Here is a 20,135-nt window from a genome sequence, read left to right as displayed (position 1 = left end):
CTCACTCTGTCGCCCAGGCTGGAGTGCAGTGGTACGATCTCGGCTCACTGCAGAGATCCACCTCCCAGGCTCAAGCAAATCTCCCACCTCCCGAGTAGCTGGGACAACAGGTGCACCACTACGCCCAGCTAATTTCTGTATTTTTAGTACAGACAGGGTTTCACCATGTTGGCCAGACTAGTCTCAAACTCCTGACCTCAAGTAATCCACCCGCCTCAGCCTACCAAAGTGCTGGGATTACAGGCTTGAGGGCACTGTGCCCGGCCTGACAAGCACTTTCAAGTTCTGTATGACTAATGTTTTCTCCATTACTTTCTTATGTCTAGATCAGGCGTTGACAAACTATATCCCGGCCCAACATCAGTTTTGCAGATGAAATCTTTCAGTACAGCTACACCAGACATGAGGACTCATGACAGAGACTACGCGACTCACAAAACCTAAAATAACTTACTATTTATTTTTCCCCTTACTGAAAACGCTTATCAGTCTCTGCTTAGATGATCAACAAAACAGTAAACAAAGTGCTATTGATAATTTCTGTGGAACAAGTGCTCCAACCGGGGCCAATTTCAAGCTGCCAATGCTAAATGACTCAATGTGGAGTGGGGTGGAGGTTGGCGGGGGGAGAGGGGGACGTGAAACAGCACACCATTCTACATAATTATTCCATCGGAAGAACGACAAAATGTAGTTGAATAATTAGCAAGTACTGGGTATTTTAATTTAATTATGAGTTTTTACCCAGGATTATAATTTTTTCAATGGCTGTGTCTAACACCTACCTCATAAAATTCCTGATAATGTATCAATCTACTCTTGTGAGTTAGCACAAGTCAAGTTCAGCATCCCTTTACTTAATGTTTCATTTTGACCTTCCTGAATCACTTCGTGTTTGGCCTGCCTCTGTATACAAGGCAGAGCAGAGGTGGGTTCTACTTTGCAATGCAATCTGCAAACAGGCGAGTTAAGACCTGTATTAGATTGCTAGAGCTACCACAACAAATCATCACAAACTGTGTGGCGTAAACAGAAATAGCTTGTCTCACAGTTCTGGAGGCCAGAAGTCTGAGATCAAAGTGTCGGCAGGGCTGGTTCTTTCTGCGGGCTTAAAGGACAGACTATTCCATGCCTCCTCTCCCAGCTTCTGGTGGCTTTGCTGGAAATCTTTGTTATTCCTCGGCACCTTCCCAATCTCTGCCTTCATGTTCACATAATGTATTTGTCTGTGCCCTAATTTCCCCTTTTTCTAAGAATACTAGTCATGGGTCAGGTATGGTGGCTCATGCCTGTAATCCCAGCATTTTGGGAGGCCAAGGCAAGAGGATCACTTGAAGCCAGGAGGTTGAGACCAGCCTGTGCCATATAGCAAGACCTTGTCTCTACTAAAAAAATTTATTTAGGCGAGACGCAGTGGCTCATGCCTGTAATACCAGCACTTTGGGAGGCCGACGTGGGTGGATCACGAGGTCAAGAGATTGACACCATCCTGGCCAACATGGTGAAATCCTGTCTCTACTAAAAATACAAAAATTAGCTGAGCATGGTGGCTTGCACCTGTAGTCGCAGCTACTTGGGAGGCTGAGGCAGGAGAATCTCTTGAACCCGGGAGGTGGAGGTTGCAGTGAGCCGAGATTACGTCACTGCACTCCAGCCTGGGTGGGAGACTTCGTCTCAAAAAAAAAAAAAAAAAAAAAAAATTTAAATTAGCTGGGCATGGGCCCGGCACAGTGGCTCATGCCTGTAATCCCAGCACTTTGGGAGGCCAAGGCAGAGGGATCATGAGATCAGGAGATCGAGACCATCCTGGCCAACATGGTGAAACCCTGTCTCTACTAAAAATACAAAAATTAGCTGGGCATGGTGGCACGTGCCTGTAATCCCAGCTACTCAGGAGGCTGAAGCAGGAGAATAACTTGAACCAGGGTGTCGGAGGTTGCAGTGAGTCGAGATCGCACCACTGCACTCCAGCCTGGCGACAGAGAGCAAGACTCTGTTTAAAAAAAAAAAAAAAAAAAAAATTAGCTGGGCATGGTGATGCATGCCTGGAGTACCAGGTACTCGGGAGGCTAATGTGGGAGGATCACTTGAGCCTAGATCACACCGCTCACTGTACTCCAGCTTGGGTAACAGAGCAAGACACTGTCTCCAAAAAAAAAAAAAAGACCAGTCATATTGAATTGAGGATTCACCCTACTCCAGTAGGGCTTCATCTTGACTAACCACATCTGCAATGACCCTATTTCCAAATAAGGCTGCATTCCGAGGTACTGGGAGTTGACTTTTGGGGGACGCAGCCCAACCCACAACGAAGCCACTGACATGACATGATATGACGCATGCTTGGTCTTACTTCTATCACAGTATGCTCTGTATGGTTTTTCTTTTATCTTTCTCTCTCTCTCTTTTTTTTTAGACAGGTTCTTATTCTGTCACCCAGGCTGCATAGGAGTGACATGAACACAACTCACTATAAACTCAACCTGCCAGGCTCAAGCGATCCTCCCACCTCAGCCTCCTGTGTAGCTGGGACTACAGGCCCATACCACCACACCCAGCCAATTTTTTAATTTTTTTTAGAGCTGGGGTTTTGCCATATTGCCCAGGCTGATCTCGAATCCCCGGGCTCTCCCCATCTGTTGACCTCGGCCTCCTAAGGTGCTAGAATTATAGGCATGAACCACGACACATGACTATCTTTCTTTATATTTTATCCACTTTTTCATTTCTTTTTTTTTTTTTTTTTGAGACGGAGTCTCACTCTGTCGCCCAGGCTGGAGTGCAGTAGCGCCATCTCGGCTCACTACAAGCTCCAACTCCTGGGTTCACACCATTCTCCTGCCTCAGCCTCCCGAGTAGCTGGGACTACTGGCGCCCGCCACCACGCCTGGCTAATTTTTTGTATCTTTTTAGTAGAGACGGGGTTTCACCGTGTTAGCCAGGATGGTCTCGATCTCCTGACCTCGTGATCCACCCGCCTTGGCCTCCCAAAGTGCTGGGATTACAGGTGTGAGCCACCACGCCCAGCCACCCACTTTCTCATTTCTATCTTCTACGGCCAATACTCTCTTGTGCAGTTTTAATTTTGCCTTCCTTCTGTGGTATCTTCATTAGTTCTCTACTGAGTCCTGTCAACTCCTGTGTCATCACTTCATGTTTTGCCATTTACTCCAGGAGTCTTTTGTATTTGAACTTTGTGTTTTCCTTCATAGAGGTGGTTATTTTGTTATGTTATTTAAATTCATGGTGGCATGTTTCATTATAAATTTCATCTGTCCCCTGTCAACATTTTTTGGTCAGTGTCTTAAGGAACAGATTAATATACTTTGTTGTTCCTTTCCTACATTTTAATTTTAATTATCTTCATATTAATCCTTTTTTGTTACTCATCAGTGAATGGAGTTGGCTATTTCTAAAACAGCCATTTATGTGAGATTACTTTTACTTGGGTGTGGGAGTGTGGGTGGTTTATTCTTCCAGCTAGTTATTTCTTCACAATCCAAATGCTTTCTTCTTTCAGGTGCCACAGATTGACTACTGCAAATAAAGCCAGTCTGAATGCCTGTGTGGGCCCTACCTCCACAACTTCTCTGAAGCACACCAAATCCAAGAAAGAGTCTAAAAAAGAGCCCCTGCTCACCCTATTTCTGCACCTGCTGTCTCACAGGGAGACTTTGGTACCTCATGGCAGGTTCTTCATCTTCAGGACCAACACTTGAAAACTAAGTCCATATGAGACTTTGTTTTGAAAAAGACAAAAACAGAAACAGACCAGGTGCAGTGGCTCATGCCTGTAATCCCAATATTTTGGGAGGCCAAAGTGGGAAGATCAGTTGAGGCCAGGAGTTCAAGACCAGCCTGGGCTACACAGTGAAACTGCCATCTCTACAAAAACAATATGAAAATCAGCTTAGCAGGCTGGGCGTGGTGGCTCACCTCTGTAATCCCAGCACTTTGGGAGGCCAAGGTGGGCAGATCATTTGAGGTCAGGAGTTCGAGACCAGCCTGCCAACATGGTGAAATCCCGTCTCTACTAAAAACACAAAAATTAGCCAGGTGTGATGGTGAGTGCCTCTAATCCCAGTTACTTGGGAGGCTGAGGCAGGAGAATCAACTGAGCCTGAGAGGCAGAGGCTGTTGTGAGCCAATATGGTGCCAGTGCACTCCAGCCTGGGCAACAGAGTGAGATTCTGTCTAAAAAAAAAAGTAAATTAAAAAAGTAAAAATAGCTGGGCATAATGATGCCTGCCTGCAGTCCCAGCTACTCAGGAGGTTAAGGTGGGAGGATCCTTGTGCCCAGGAGTTCAAGGCTGCAGTGAGCTATGATCACGCCACTGCACTCCAGCCGGGGTGACTGGGCAAGATCCTGTCTCTAAAAATAAAACAAAAATAAGCAAACAAAAACCCCAAGTGTTCATTAGCTGAAGACTAATTGTGGCACCAACACACCTCAGCACATCACACAGTATAGGGAAACAGTCACTTTTTCTGGTTTTTCACTTTCCTGACCTCTAAAGATGCTATGTCCTCGAGCCTGGTCCTTGCACCACTTCTGTTCTATTTATACTACCTTCCACTCTCACAGCTCTAAAGAACATCTGTCTGCTTACAATTCCCAAATCTCTATCACCAGCATGGACTTCTATCTTCAATTCTAGAGCTGTATGACTTCAGAATTTTGTTGTTGTTGTTGTTGAGATGAACTTTCGCTCTTGTTGCCCAGGCTGGAGTGCAATGGCGCGATCTCTGCTCATTGCAACCTCTGCCTCCCGGGTTCAAGAGATTCTCCTGCTTCAGCCTCCCAAGTAGCTGGGATTACAGGCATGCGCCACCACACTCGGCTAATTTTGTATTTTTAGTAGAGAGGGGGTTTCTCCATGTTGGTCAGGCTGATCTCAAACTCCTGACCTCGGGAGATCCTCCCGCCTTGGACTCCCAAAGTCCGAGGGAGTGCTGGGATTCCAGGTGTGAGCCCCTGTGCCCGGCTTCCTTCAGAATTTTCTATCTGTCTATATGACATCTCCACTTGGGTGTCCAACCATCTAGATATTGCAAAAGTAAAACGACTGAAACTAACCTGATTTTTTTCCTGCTATTCTCATAGCTTTCCTCATTTTAGAATGCTCAGGTAAAATTTGGGAGCTATCCTTGACTCCTCTCTTTCTCTCCATTCCATCAGAAAATTTTGTCAACTGTACCTTCAAATCACATCAAGAATGTCAAAACACTTGTTAAGACATATGGGCAGGGTGTGGTGCTCATGCCTGTAATACCAGCACTTTGTGAGGCTGAGGTGGGAATACTGCTTGAGCCCAGGAGTTCCAGACCAGCCTGGGCAACATGGCGAAACCCTGTTTCGACAAAAAAATACAAAAATGAGCTGGGTATGGTGGCTCTTAAGTAGTCCTAACTACCCGGGAGGTTAAGGTTGCAGTGAGCTGAGATTGCACCACTACACTGCAGCCTGGGTGATAGAGTGAGACCCTATTTCATTAAAACAAACAAACAAAAAACACTACCTCCATGCAGGTTCAAGCCATGAAGATAGTTAATGATTGTATCAGCTCTCACTGCTTCCACCCTTGCTCTGCTGCAGTTTATTCTCAGCACAGTAGCCAGAGTGATTCTTTTAAAATAAGTCAGATCATGTCACTCCTATGCCTTAACCCTCCAATGGCTCTCCGTCTCTGAATAAAATCCAAAGGCTTCTGAATAGCCCACAAGGCCCTAAATAATCTAGCTCTCAATGTCACCTCTAAGCCATCTTGTACAACTCTCCCCTCTGGTTCCAGGCTAGTCTTCCTTGCTGGTCCTGTGATATTATTCCTAACACATAGGCAGTCCTCACTGAGCACGAAGCTCACACATGTAAATATCAGATATACTCATGCAGCACATAAGGATGTTTCAATGAACAAGGGACCATGCACATGACAGTGGTCCCATAAGATTATAATTTCTGGCCAGGTGCGGTGGTGCACGCCTGTAATCCCAGCACTTGGGGAGGCCAAGGTAGGTGGATCACCTGAGGTCGGGAGTTCGAGATCAGTCTGACCAACATGGAGAAACCCTGTCTCTACTAAAAATACAAAATCAGCCAGGCATGGTGGTGCATGCCTGTAATCCCAGCTACTCGGGAGGTTGAGGCAGGAGAATCGGTTGAACCTGGAAGGCAGAGGTTGTGGGGAGCCGAGATTGAGCTACTGCACTCTAGCCTGGGCAGCAAGAGTGAAACTCTGTCTCAAAAGGAAATAAATAAAGATTATAATTTCTATGTTTAGATACACAAATATGTACCACTGTGTTACCACTGCCTATAGTATTCAGTACAGTAAAGTCCTGTACAGATTTTTAGCCTAGGAGCAATAGGTTGTACCATACAGTCTAGGTATGCAGTAGGCCATCCCATCTAGGTTTGTACAAGGACACTCATGATGTTCACACAACAATGAAATTGCCTACGGATGTATCTCTCAGAATGTATCCCCATTGTTATGCGGCTAGCTCTACAGTCCCCAAATCACCATGTAACTGACAGATGCCCATCATGATCAGTAACCAATCACATCACTTCGTAAGTCTGGTAATGATCAATCACTGACCATAAACAGTTCTGCATAAACTACCCAAGGTAATTTATAGACAAACAGTTCATAAAGAAAGCAAAGCATGTAGTTGTGTTGCTCTGGCATCCTAGTGATAAACCAATGTGAAATTTTAAGAAAATGGAAGACTGAATGTGAGAATGGGTCAATCAAGATGAAAATGCAGCAAAAGACCAAAAAGGAATAAGGCCAGAAGTGAAATTGTATGTGATTTGAAGATTTCAAAATGGCCCAGCAAAGAGAAAAAAGGATAAGACCTAGACTTGTAAAAAGCTGTATGGACCATATTGAAAAAGTCTAGTGAATATAAAAAGGAAGGTAAAGTAGCTTTAATATCATCTTTCAGTTTAAACTGCATCAGGAAAGCCACCTATGGCAGAAATAGTTTATTTCTATTTTGGATTGACAATAGTAATAACCAAAAAAAATTACAATTATTCAAGGCTGAAGCATTGAAGTTAGCTGCCACACTGAAAGAAAATGGTAATTAGGAAAATGAATTACTGCTACTGAAAACTGGTTTTAGCATTTCAGAAGTCAATATGACTATGAGTGGTGTTGAGTGAATCAGCTAACTGCCATCACACAGAAAGATGGTACTATAAAGTGTGTACCCTGAGTCCGAGGAGAAGTGAAGGCAAAGTGGTTTTGAGGAAAAGGATGAAGAGGTCTCAGAAGTTACGCCGGCAAAAACCTTCACATTTAATGAAGTCTTGGAGATGTTCCACAACACTGTCACCCAGGCTGGAGTGCAGTGGTGCAATCTTGGCTCACTGCAAGCTCCGCCTCCTGGGTTCACGCCATTCTCCTGCCTTAGCCTCCCGAGTAGCTGGGACTACAGGCACCCGCCACCATGCCCGGCTAATTTTTTGTGTGTTTTTAGTAGAGACAGGGTTTCACCATGTTGGCCAGGATGGTCTCTATCTCCTGACCTCGTGATCTGCCCGCCTCGGACTCCCAAAGTGTTGGGATTACAGGCGTGAGCCACCGCGCCCGGCTGGTCATTTTTTATGGTCATTTTTACGTTACTGCACTAATGTGCAAACTGACAACTGCAAGTATCCTTATATCAAAGCCTTGGTTCCTCTTTCCTCTGCCTGACACATTCCAGCATCAAAGAGCACATGGCTTATTCCTTCATACTCTTCTCAGAGAAGCCTTTTTCTGTAAATCATCACCTCTTCCTCCCATTACTTTTTATTCCCTTTACTCTGTCTCCCTTTCTTCTTATATTTATTATTTCTTCACATCCACTAGAAAGCAAACTGAAAGGGAATGGACACATTACATCTATTTTTGTGACTGCTCTATAGCCCCACATCCTAAAATAACACCTGGCACAAACAAGGCATTCACAGGTTTTTTTTTTCCTCAAATGTGGTTTTATGAAGAAGTAGATCTAAATATACTAACATGGCAAACTATTACTGATATAAGTAAAAGTGCAAGACATAAAACAATATAATCAGTAAGATCTCTTTTAAGAATCTATCAATTGGGGCCGGGCATGGTGGCTCACACCTGTAATCCCAGCACTTTGGGAGGCCAAGGCGGGCGGTTCACGAGGTCAAGAGATAGAGACCATCCTGGCCAACACGGTGAAACTCCGTCTCTACTAAAAATACAAAAATTAGCTGGGTGTGGTGGCACGTGCCTGTAGTCCCAGCTACTCAGGAGGCTGAGGCAGGAGAATTACTTGAACCTGGGAGGCAGAGGTTGCAGTGAGTGCCACTGCAGTCCAGCCTGGTGACAGAACAAGACTCTGTCTCAAAACAAACAAACAAACAAACAAAATGAATCTATCAATCTATCTACATGTGTATGCAGAAAAACACGTGGAAACATACTTATCAGAACTATTATCTTGATCATAGAGGAAGTCTACAGGAAAAAACAAACAAACAAAACCCCAAAACTGTTACCAGTCAACATTATTCTAGCAAGTGGGATTGACAATGTGGGTAGAGAATGAGACAATAATTTTCACTTTATACTTTAAGTATTTTTATATTATCTAATTACTTTTTCCAGTATAATATTACTTGTGGAATTAAGAAGAGGAAGAACAAATACTGTCATAAGGCTCGGCATGGTGGTTCATGCTTATGATCCCAGCACTTTGGGAGGCTGAGGCACGTGGATCAATTGAGGTCAGGAGTTTGAGACCAGCCTGGCCAACATGGCGAAATCCTGCCTCTACTTAAAATACAAAAAAAAAAAGCCAGGTGTGGTGGCACGTGCCTGTAATTCCAGCTACTCCAGAGGCTGAGGCAGGAGAATTGCTTGAACATGGGAGACTGAAGTTGCAGTGAGCCGAGATAGTGCCACTGCACTCCAACCTGGGCAACAGAGCAAAACTCTGTCTCAAAAACAGAAAAAACAAAAATAAATACTGTCACGATGTCATTTTTGAATGCCATAGCAACTGGGTGTTTGCTATAAGGCACATACAAAGTGTTTTAAAAGTATCATTTTGTTTAAATACACAAAAATTCTATGAGGTAGATGTTATAGGAATGCGCAATGCCCACTTTATAAATGAGGCAAATGGGAATCAGAGAGGTTGAAAAACGCGTTCAGGTCATGCAGCTAGAAAGTGCATATAAGTTGGGAGTGGTGGCACACGTCTATAGTCCCAGCTACTCAGGAGGCTGAGGCTGATCACTTGAGCCCAGGAGTTCAAGGCTGTCGTGTGTTACAATTTTCTATGATGGAGGCTGAGAATAGCCACTGCACTCCAGCCTGGGCTATATAACCTAACAAGACTATGTCGTGCAGGAATATTAGACTCCCCCCAAATGCAAAGATGTGTGGGTAAAAGCAAGAGTGCTAAGAACACTTAGGTGCTCACCCTGCAGGCCTAGGTGACCCAGATGCACTCCGCATAGAGCTCTCCACTCGAGGACTAGCAACATCAGGAGGCTGAGGAGGAATGAGGGTTTTCCGAACTGCCATTCTGAAAGAGACAAGAGACAAACCCGGAGAATAGCAGTCCAAGGGCATTCAAGGCTAAGAAATACAAGATGCACATTTGCCAGGCATACCTAGGACAAAATAAAAGCCCTACATTGACTAAGTATTTTTAAAATGGATTTTCATTTTCTCGGATACCACAGACACATTACCAAAAAACCCAAATAGTACACAAAATCTTAAAAAAAAAGAGAGCAAGTCCCTTCCCCATTCCTGCTCACTTCCTGTCAGGCTCCCTCCAGGAAGCAACCATTGTGACTCTTTTAGCCGCTGCTTCTAGCATGCCACGTCTCCTTTCTACTTGATGTTATTAACACTGACATCCATATTAAGTGTTTACAATTATTATTATGCCTATGGTGTTTATAAAGACCCCGAAGCCAAGTGAAAAAACCTGATCCAGGAAGAGTTGGAGATCAATTGTGCTGTGCAGCAGAGTGGCCACGTAAGGCTCTGACAGAATTACCCATCAGGTTAGCACTATGAAAACACGAGCAATCTTGACACGTTTAGTTTTGATAGAGTGGTGGGAACAAATACCAGTTCAGAGTGGATCTGAGAGAAAATAACTAGACAAGACTATAGCAGTTTACAACACTTAATCACTAATATATCTGGGTACTGATCTTCAGAGCCACTAACATCTCAAAAAGGGTGAGCATCATACATCATGTGTCTTCTGGTAAGAGACTAAATCACCAAACTATGAAGTAGTCTTGCCATAAGAAGAAATAATAAAAAAGAAAAATCACATCAAACCTTTAGAGTCAAGTAACAACTTACAGAAAATGTGGAGGATAGAACAAGTGAAATTACACTACAGGTGCAGTCAGTTGAACTGAGTTCTTTAAGAAGATATATGTAAGTCCCAATCTTTAGTAACTGTGAATGTGACCTTACTTGAAAAAAGGGCCTTTGCAAATGTAATTAAGGATCTCAAGATAAGAGATTCTTAATTACATTTAGATGTAGAGTTTTGGATGTAGAGTTTAGTTTAAGATCCAGTGACAAGTATCCTAGTAACAGAAAGGGAAGGGAGATTTGAGACACAGGTACGAGGGCAAGGCCATGTGACGACGGAGGCAGAGATTGGGGTGCTGTGCCTGCAAGCCAAGGAACACAAAGATCAACAGCAGCCACTGGCAGCCAGCACGAGTGGATTCTCCCTGAGAACCTCCAGGGGGAACTGACCCTGATGACACCTTCATTTCAGATTTCTAGCTACTGGAACTATAAGATAATACATGTCTGTTGCCTTAAGCCAGAAGATTTATGGTAGTTTGTTACAGCAGCCCTAGGAAATGAATACACTGGGGATGCCATCAACAAAATCCAGAGGGGCTATGGCCCAGAAGACCAAGTTTCTTCAACAAATAAACTGCAGGAAAGAAAAAGATAGAGGAAACCTCGATAATAAAATGGCTTTTAAAGTCATATTAACTAATCACAATGTATGCATCTTATCAGAATACTCATTCAAATAAATAATATAAAATATAACAAATCGTGTGACATTTCAGACCATTGGAAACCTGAACAATGACTGGCTATTTGATATTAAGGGGTAATTGGTTTTTTAATGTTATATATCTCTCCATAGGAACATGCTGAAATACATACAAATGAAATGACATGGTATCTAGGATTTGCTTCAAAATAATATGATACGAGCAGGTAGGTTAAGCATATAGGTGAAGCAAAATTGGCCAAGAGCTTTTAAGCTGAGAACTAAAGTTGGGTGACAGGCATATATTCATATGTTCAAAATTTTTTTCTTTTTTTTTTTGAGACAGAGTCTCGCTCTGTTGTCCAGGCTGGAGTGTGGTGGCACGATCTCAGCTCACTACAATCTCCGCCCCCTGGGCTCAAGTGATTCTCCCGCCTCAGCCTCCTGAGTAGCTGGGATTATAGGTGCCTGCCACCATGCCCTAGCTAATTTTTGTATTTTTACTACAGACGGGGTTTCACCATGTTGGCCAGGCTGGTCTCGATCTCCTGACCTCAGATGATCTGCCCACCTCGGCCTCCCAAAGCGCTGGGATTACAGGCGTGACCCACCGTGCCCGGCCACAGGATTTTCTTATGTTTAAACTTTTCCATAATAAAAATAAGGATAAAAGTTAAAAAAGGAAGACCAACTGCATTGCTGCCACCCCTCCCACCCCCAACACTGGCCAAAAACTAACCAAACCAAAAACAAATTTAAAAAAAGAACCTAATGAGAAACATCACTATAAACTGACAGAATGACCAAACTCACAAAGACTGCCCAGAACAAGTGTTGGTGAGGATGAAATAATGATTACTCCTGGTGAGAGTGTAAATGGGTAAAATCACGCAGAAAACCATGATCCATGAAAGTTTAAAACAAGCACACCCTATGACATAGCAAATCCCTCAGTATTTAACAGAAATGTACTCATGCACGAATCAAAAGTCATGCACAAAAATGTCCAGGGTATCATTACAGGAAAACATGGAAGCAACCCAAATAACCATGGATAAAACACGGTACTGTTATACATGGTATTTTATACAACAATTAAAAAATTACAATCAAGGCCAGGTGCTCCACGCATGTAATCCTAGCACTTTGTGGGGCTGAACCAGGTGGAATGCTTGAGCCCGGGAGTTCGAGACCAGCCGGGGCAACATGGTAAAATCCCATCTCTACCAAAAATACAAAAACTGAGGTGGGAGGATCACCTGAGCCTGGGGAGGTAAATGCTGCAGTAAGCTGTGATCGTGCCACCACAGTCCAACCTGGGAGACAGAGCGAGACCCCATCTCAAAAAAAAAAAAAAAAAAATACAATCATATGCAATAATGCAGATGAATTACATAAAACCGAGTGATGAAAGTCAGACTCACACAAAAAAATGCACAACATGTGATTCCATCTATCCATTGGTTAGTTACCTTTGGGAAAAGATGTTGGTAACTGTTAAGGTCACCACGACCAGACCATTCCCTTCCCTTCCCACAGGCCTTACAATACAGTCCCTTGCACTCTCCTCACAGCTACCCCAAGGCAAAAGACAAACCCCTGCCCCACCCTTCGCTGACCCCTCCAGTAACTGTCCAGACAGTTACAGGATGCGGTTAACATGTCTGTTCACCTCGCACAACAAAGCTGGCAAAAAACATCTCCAGGATGCGGGTAAAGACACCTGTACCCAACTCAGCTCCCCCACCCCGACCCAGTCCTCCTGCACCCCCGACTCAGCTCCCCCACCCCGACCCAGTCCTCCTGCACCCCCGACTCAGCTCCGCCACCCTGACCTAGTCCTCCTGCACCCGACTCAGCTCCCTCACCCCGACCTAGTCCTCCTGCACCCCCGACTCAGCTCCCCCACCCCGACCCAGTCCTCCTGCACCCCCGACTCAGCTCCCTCACCCCGACCTAGTCCTCCTGCACCCCTGACTCAGCTCCCTCACCCCAACCCAGTCCTCTTGCACCCCTGACTCAGCTCCGCCACCCCGACCTAGTCCTCCTGCACCCGACTCAGCTCCCTCACCCCAACCCAGTCCTCTTGCACCCCCGACTCAGCTCCCCCACCCCGACTCAGTCCTCCTGCACCCCCGACTCAGCTCTCCCACCCCGACCCAGTTCTGGCCCTATAAAACCCTGCTATAGTCTGTAAGGGGGGCTGCCTCCTCTAACTGTGGTGGAGCAGCCAAGCAGCTCAATAAAACTTGCTTGCCTGACTTTGGGTCTCCTCATCCTTTCTCTTGGCTGACCTTACAGTAACATTGTTTCTTGACCTATACAGTGGTTGGACACTGTTTATTTTGAGACTATACATGCATCTGTGACATTTTCTATATACTTCCATGAAAATGATGAAAAAAAGACTGACAGAAGAACTGGACACAGCAAACACAGACAATTTCTTTTTACAAAGAAGAGCAAAAAAAAAAAAATTTAGGGTGGTAGATAGTAGAGCAAAGTGAGCTCAACAGAAGGATATTTCAGACAGAAAAAATGACAGCATGTTTATACTGTTTATGTGAATGATCTACTAACAAGAAAAAGCTGAGGCTGTAGGAGAGAGGGGGAGAAGAACTAGAGCATCATTCCTGAATCGGCAAGAGAGGAGGAGACAGGGCACGTTGGAGAGGAGCCCAGAGAGCTTGTCTAGAGGAACAGACAGAGGCAGGACACGGGGTACTGCCACCGTAAGTATTATAGATGTGATAGCTGCAGATGGTGGAAGTTGTCTTTTGATTTTCTTTTTCTCAAAAAAGGAGCAATTTGTTGACTAACAGTGAAGACGTAAGAAGCCTGGAGTTCTGAGAGAAGGAAACGTAAAATAGTTATCTGGAGTGGTGCAGGAGAGTATGCTTTGATGGGCTGCTTTAAGACCTTAGTGCGTCTGTGAGGCTAAGCAAGACCAGTTGGCAACGTGGCTTTCCCTGCCACAATCTGCTGTACATGTGCCAGCATAAATGAAGCCGAAAGTTGGATCTAAGTCTGGTTTTGACAAAGCGAAGTGGGGTGGCGGGTAAGGAAATGACTGCAAGTGACCACAGACTCTCAATCAGGAAGAGCAGAGAAAGAGGCCATGACAGGCAGTGAAGAACATGAAAAGGTGGATCAATGGACTGGAGGCTGCTGGGGTCCCTCTGGAGCTGGAGTTCCGTTGGGAGGGAGGTGGGAAGAAAGTAGGTGGGCTAGGGGCATGGGAGCAGAGACAAGGTCAGGAAGGCTTACTGAGCTTGTGTGCTAAGTGTCCACACTGGTGGGGAGGGTGGAGGCAGGAGAAGCATTCAAGCACCTGAGGGGCCAGGGAGCTGGAAAATCATTTCTGATCATTAAAGGTGAAGAGAGGGTTCTACTATCACTAAAAAGTGCCAGACATCATGTCATTCCAAAGGGCATACAGATATATCTGCAAAATCTAACTTGACTCTCTGAGCCTGTAGATCTGCCCTGCCCAACAAGAAGGCCATATGGTATTACTGAGCAACTGAAATGTGGCAAGCGCAACTCAGGAACAAAATATTTAATGTTATTTCATTTTAATTAATTTGAATTTTATAATGGATACTCAATCCAGTTATTGAGAAACTTTTTATTGTCTGGAATAACTTGGCTATGTGAAACTACTTTTTCAACTGTACATTTTATGAAATCTAAATACAGATCAAGTGCTCTTGAGGAGAAATGGTCTGAAAATGGAAGTGAGGCATGACAAGGACACCTTGCCTACCTCCAGGCTGAGTGACAGTAGGGATGTGGAAGAGAGGCAGGGATCACTTTAGACAGCTGCAGGGCAAGTTGAGTCCCTGAGGAAGAGCCAGGTTTAAAGCAAGAAGGCATGGAGAAAGAAGAGACAAGGGCACTGGGGTGGAGGTTGGAGTGTCATGTGATGACAGGCTGTGAATTAGAGGGCACAGTACAAGGGTCTTTGGGAGGAAGTATGGGAGAAGCAGGCACATCTCTTTGTCTCCAGTGCTGCAAAATTTCAAAATACTGGCCTGAGTTTATTGCATCCATTGAATACTGTGCAGAGCATTTCTGTAACCAGGAAACTCATTTCTTTTAGTTTTGGTAATTTTCTATTACTTTGTAACTCCTTACTTTGTAATCCCTGTTCCTTTTCTCTGATCTCTCTTGTTGAAACCCATTACCTGGAGGCTGGATTTCCTGAACTGGTTCTTTTTATTGTTGTTTTACATTTTCTCCTGTCTTTTTCTCCAATTTTCTTGTCTTTTTGTTCCACATTTGAGATTTCTTCAATTTTATCTTCCAACTCTTCTACTGATCTTTCAATTTCTGCTATCTTATTTCAGAACTGGTTCTTTTCTCCTCTGAATGTTCTTTTCACACAGCACTGTGTTACTGTTTCGTGGATGCAACCTTTTCTTTTGTCTTTCTGAAGGCATCACGGATAGTGTTTGCTTATCCTTGTTCATTTGTTTTGTGTTTTATTCTCCCTGCCAGGCCTCTGCATCTTCCAAGGTGCTTTAGGCATGTATTTATTGTGGTTTCTGTCTTCCACCATTAGAGGTCCCCTCAGATATGTGCCTATCTTTGGTTGTATGTTCATGATTAAGAGTCGGGGAGAGGGACTGAAATGCTGGCTGGGAGCTCTGAGCTTTGGAAGGGCATGTCTACTATGAGGTTCACTGTAGGGTAATCTAACCCTGTCCTTAGGGAAGCCCTACTGTCAGTATCTTTAGAGCTTCCCCTTGGGCTGGATAGACTCCCCAGAAGGAAAGTAGAGTCCTCTTCTCATTTTCTATCTAGAATCAAGTTCACCTGCCAGAGTTCTATCAGTTGAAAGGAGGGAGTGGACTGGGAAGTGTTCAGCACACCATACACACATGGTGAGTCACAATCTCTTTCTGGTAAAATACTCATGACCTCCATAGTGCTGAGTGACCCTAGCGGACCATCTGCAGAGTTTGAACTTTCAGACTCCTGCTAAAGTCGGGAAGGGGCAGTATACCACATGGCATAGGTAGAAAATGGGATTCTGGGCTCTAACTTTAACACTTTTCAAACTCAAAGGTTTTAACTTATCCTCCTTAAAGAAGACAGCCCCTTCCTTCGCCCCCAGGATCTGCCTGTCGTTGGTCCTTTTGAAGATTTTCCAATTTTAAAAGAGGATGGTTCTCAACTTTCCCCTACGCAAGCTTCACATTTAGCTTTCTCAGAGCCAGGACGCCATCGCGTGATGGTCTGCTTCCCAGCTTCAGTTGCTACTGTGTCCTCTCCTGTTCTCCCCATCCTTGTGTGTTCACAACTTTTTTGAAAAAAAGTTATATAGAGTTATGAGACGGAGAGATTTTAGATGTGTGTAATCAGTCTTGTCATCTTAACCACAAGCTTTGCCTTGTGTTTTTACTAATAAGGTAACTTTGTCATGGACTGACTTATCCTTTAAAAAAGTATGAAGTATTCATAAACAGCAAAGATAGGGACTCCCGTCTATGCACAGCTCTGTGCAAATAAGAACCCTGCATGGACCCTAGTCCCAGCAATTTAAGTTTGCACTTGCTTTAATCTTTTGATGTTGATGCTATTAGCTTGGCTGAGCCACAGAAACTCTGCTCTCTGAAACACGTCTGCTCATCTCCCCCCTCCAGAATGTTTAAGTCAAACAGCACAGCACATACCTTCCTGCCTATGATCCACCAACTGAGAAGCTTACATGGCAACACAAAACACTATCTGCTACCAAATATGACCCTTACTACACTTCAGAATTTGTTTGCCCACAGTGATATAGAAGGGGAGCAGGGAAGTGCTGGGAAGGGGCGGGTCCCTGGTGAGGGCTCCACCCCCGGCCTGTGCCCACGGATCTAGGTGAGGACAGGCATTTTTGTTTTCCTGCCCAAATGTTGCATTTCCCCCAGACCACCCTGGCCTGCCATGCCCTGATCCTGTGCCTATAAAAACCTCCGAGACCCGAGGAGGGGCCGCCCGCGGCCCCCGGCTCACTCTGGCACTCCGGGCCGCTCGGCCCCCATGCCTGCCCAACCGCGCTGCCGGAGCCCCAGGTGACCAGCGCCATGTCCAGCCAGGTGGTGGGCATTGAGCCTCTCTACATCAAGGCAGAGCCGCCCAGCCCCGACAGTCCAAAGGGTTCCTCTGAGACGGAGACCGAGCCTCCTGTGGCCCTGGCCCCTGGTCCAGCTCCCACTCGCTGCCTCCCAGGCCACAAGGAAGAGGAGGATGGGGAGGGGGCTGGGCCTGGCGAGCAGGGCGGTGGGAAGCTGGTGCTCAGCTCCCTGCCCAAGCGCCTCTGCCTGGTCTGTGGGGACGTGGCCTCCGGTTACCACTACGGTGTGGCATCCTGTGAGGCCTGCAAAGCCTTCTTCAAGAGGACCATCCAGGGGAGCATCGAGTACAGCTGTCTGGCCTCCAACGAGTGTGAGATCACCAAGCGGAGACACAAGGCCTGCCAGGCCTGCCGCTTCACCAAGTGCCTGCGGGTGGGCATGCTCAAGGAGGGAGTGCGCCTGGACCGCGTCCGGGGTGGGCGGCAGAAGTACAAGCGGCAGCCGGAGGTGGACCCACTGCCCTTCCCGGGCCCCTTCCCTGCTGGGCCCCTGGCAGTCGCTGGAGGTCCCCGGAAGACAGCCCCAGTGAATGCACTGGTGTCTCATCTGCTGGTGGTTGAGCCTGAGAAGCTCTATGCCATGCCTGACCCTGCAGGCCCTGATGGGCACCTCCCAGCCGTGGCTACCCTCTGTGACCTCTTTGACCGAGAGATCGTGGTCACCATCAGCTGGGCCAAGAGCATCCCAGGCTTCTCATCGCTGTCGCTGTCTGACCAGATGTCAGTACTGCAGAGCGTGTGGATGGAGGTGCTGGTGCTGGGTGTGGCCCAGCGCTCATTGCCACTGCAGGATGAGCTGGCCTTCGCTGAGGATTTAGTCCTGGATGAAGAGGGGGCACGGGCAGCTGGCCTGGGGGAACTGGGGGCTGCCCTGCTGCAACTAGTGCAGCGGCTGCAGGCCCTGCGGCTGGAGCGAGAGGAGTATGTTCTACTGAAGGCCCTGGCCCTTGCCAATTCAGACTCTGTGCACATCGAAGATGCCGAGGCTGTGAAGCAGCTGCGAGAAGCTCTGCACAAGGCCCTGCTGGAGTACGAAGCCGGCCAGGCTGGCCCCGGAGGGGGTGCTGAGCGGTGGCGGGCAGGCAGGCTGTTGCTCACGCTACCGCTCCTCCGCCAGACAGTGGGCAAAGTGCTGCCCCATTTCTATGGGGTGAAGCTGGAAGGCAAGGTGCCCATGCACAAGCTGTTCTTGGAGATGCTCGAGGCCATGATGGACTGAGGCAAGGGGTGGGACTGGTGGGGGTTCTGGCAGGACCTGCCTAGCATGGGGTCAGTCCCAAGGGCTGGGGCGGAGCTGGGGTCTGGGCAGTGCCACAGCCTGCTGGCAGGGCCAGGGCAATGCCATCAGTCCCTGGGAGCAGGCCCCACGCCCTCTCCTCCCCCTCCTAGGGGGTGTCAGAAGCTGGGAACGTGTGTCCAGGCTCTGGGCACAGTGCTGCCCCTTGCAAGCCATAACGTGCCCCGAGAGTGTAGGGGGTCATGCGGAAGCCATAGGGGGTTGCACGGGATGTGTGGGAGGCAGAAACCTATCTCAGGGAGGGAAGGGGATGGAGGCCACAGTCTCCCAGTGGGTGACGCTTTCGCTGCTGCATAATCCTACCCCCTCTTCAGAGCAGAGTGGGACTTGGAGAGCAAAGGCCCATGCCCCCTTCGCTCCTCCTCTCATCATTTGCATTGGGCATTAGTGCCCCCCCTTGAAGCAATAACTCCAAGCAGACTCCAGCCCCTGGACCCCTGGGGTGGCCAGGGCTTCCCCATCAGCTGCCAACGAGCCTCCTCAGGGGGTAGGAAAGCACTGCCTCTATGCCCTGCAGAGCAATAACACTATATTTATTTTTGGGTTTGGCCAGGGAGGCGCAGGGACATGGGGCAAGCCAGGGCCCAGAGCCCTTGGCTGTACAGACTCTATTTTAATGTATATTTGCTGCAAAGAGAAACCGCTTTTGGTTTTGAACCTTTAATGAGAAAAAAATATATAATATCGAGCTCAAAAAAAAATAAAAAAATAAATAAAAAAAAAATAAAAACCTCCGAGACCCTAGCAGACAGGCACACAAGTGGCTGGATGTCAAGAGGAACACACTGGCGAAAGACACAAGCAGCTGGACGGCGAGAGGACGGCAAGGGGAGCATGCCGGTGGAAGAACACATGACAGACGCTGGCATGCCAGCAGGCCACCGACCAGCAGAACGACGCAGTTTGACCAGGGCAGTCAGAGAGCTGGGGCCGCTCCATCTCCCTTCTGGCTCCCCCATCTGCTGAGAGCTACTTCTACTCAGTAAAACCCTACACTCATTCTCCAAGCCCACGTGTGATCCCATTCTTCCAGTAAGTACACCAAGGCAAGAACCCTGGGATACAGAAAGCTCTCTGTCCTTGCCATAAGGCAGGGGTCTAATTGAGCTGGTTAATGCAAGCCATCTATGGATGGCTAAACTAAAAGAGCACTCTGTAACACATGCCCACTGGGGTTTCAGCTGTAAACATTCACCTCTAGACACTGCTGTAGGGTTGGAGTGCCACAGCCTGCCTGTCTGTATGCTCCCCTAGAGGTTTGAGCAGCAGGGCAATGAAGAAGCGAGCCACTCCCACTGTTGCACGCCCTGAGAGGGGGACAAGGGAACTTTTCCCGTTTCAACAGCAATGATTCATGCTGAATGAAGTATACAGTATGAGTTAATGTAACTACCTACACAAGCCCAAGAGTTACTAGTAAACTACCTTAAAAGTTCTATGATTGAAGTTCCAGAACTAGAGAGAATTAAAGCAGTATGCAACAGATGCTTACAAACTAACACCTCACTGACTCCAGGATTTGTTAAGATCTTACAGTCTCAGCTGGGTAAGGCTCTACTGAATAATCCTGTGGTCAAGTTGTTTTGGAGGAAATTTTAACACACCACAGAAGATGAGAGATGAGTTTGATACCAGCATTAGATAAGAGTGCCTATTATGTATACCAGTTATATCCAGAACCAGAGGTGT

General features: G+C 46.5%; 2 protein-coding genes across 24 annotated transcripts in view; one reads left to right on the top strand and one right to left on the bottom strand.

Annotated features, from left to right (window-relative positions):
• The window catches only part of SAP130 (Sin3A associated protein 130), an 87,405-nt gene that overhangs the window by 25,252 nt on the left and 42,018 nt on the right, over positions 1-20,135 (bottom strand). For 13 of the 23 annotated variants that reach the window (XM_054477109.2, XM_054477112.2, XM_054477113.2 and 10 more), the window contains exon 15: positions 9,457-9,561. The exons of the other annotated variants lie outside the window; for them this stretch is intronic. In XM_054477109.2, coding sequence (XP_054333084.1) covers positions 9,457-9,561 — 105 coding nt within the window. The remainder of the gene's footprint in view (positions 1-9,456; positions 9,562-20,135) is intronic. 23 annotated transcript variants of the gene reach the window in all.
• On the top strand, positions 15,138-19,130 carry LOC129031176 (steroid hormone receptor ERR1-like). The gene has a single exon (XM_054477123.2). The coding sequence runs from the start codon at positions 17,100-17,102 to the stop codon at positions 18,366-18,368; it is 1,269 nt and encodes a 422-aa protein (XP_054333098.1). The 5' UTR covers positions 15,138-17,099; the 3' UTR covers positions 18,369-19,130.

This window comes from Pongo pygmaeus, chromosome 11 (assembly GCF_028885625.2).
Source record: "Pongo pygmaeus isolate AG05252 chromosome 11, NHGRI_mPonPyg2-v2.0_pri, whole genome shotgun sequence".
Lineage (NCBI taxonomy): Eukaryota > Metazoa > Chordata > Mammalia > Primates > Hominidae > Pongo > Pongo pygmaeus.
The sequence above is the reverse complement of the archived record's forward strand: the minus strand, read 5'-3'. Positions and strand labels throughout refer to the sequence as shown.

What these genes read in the sequence shown, in the direction of transcription:
- LOC129031176 (XM_054477123.2), top strand. Translation starts at nt 17,100, where the DNA reads ATGTCCAGCCAGGTGGTGGGCATTGAGCCTCTCTACATCAAGGCAGAG.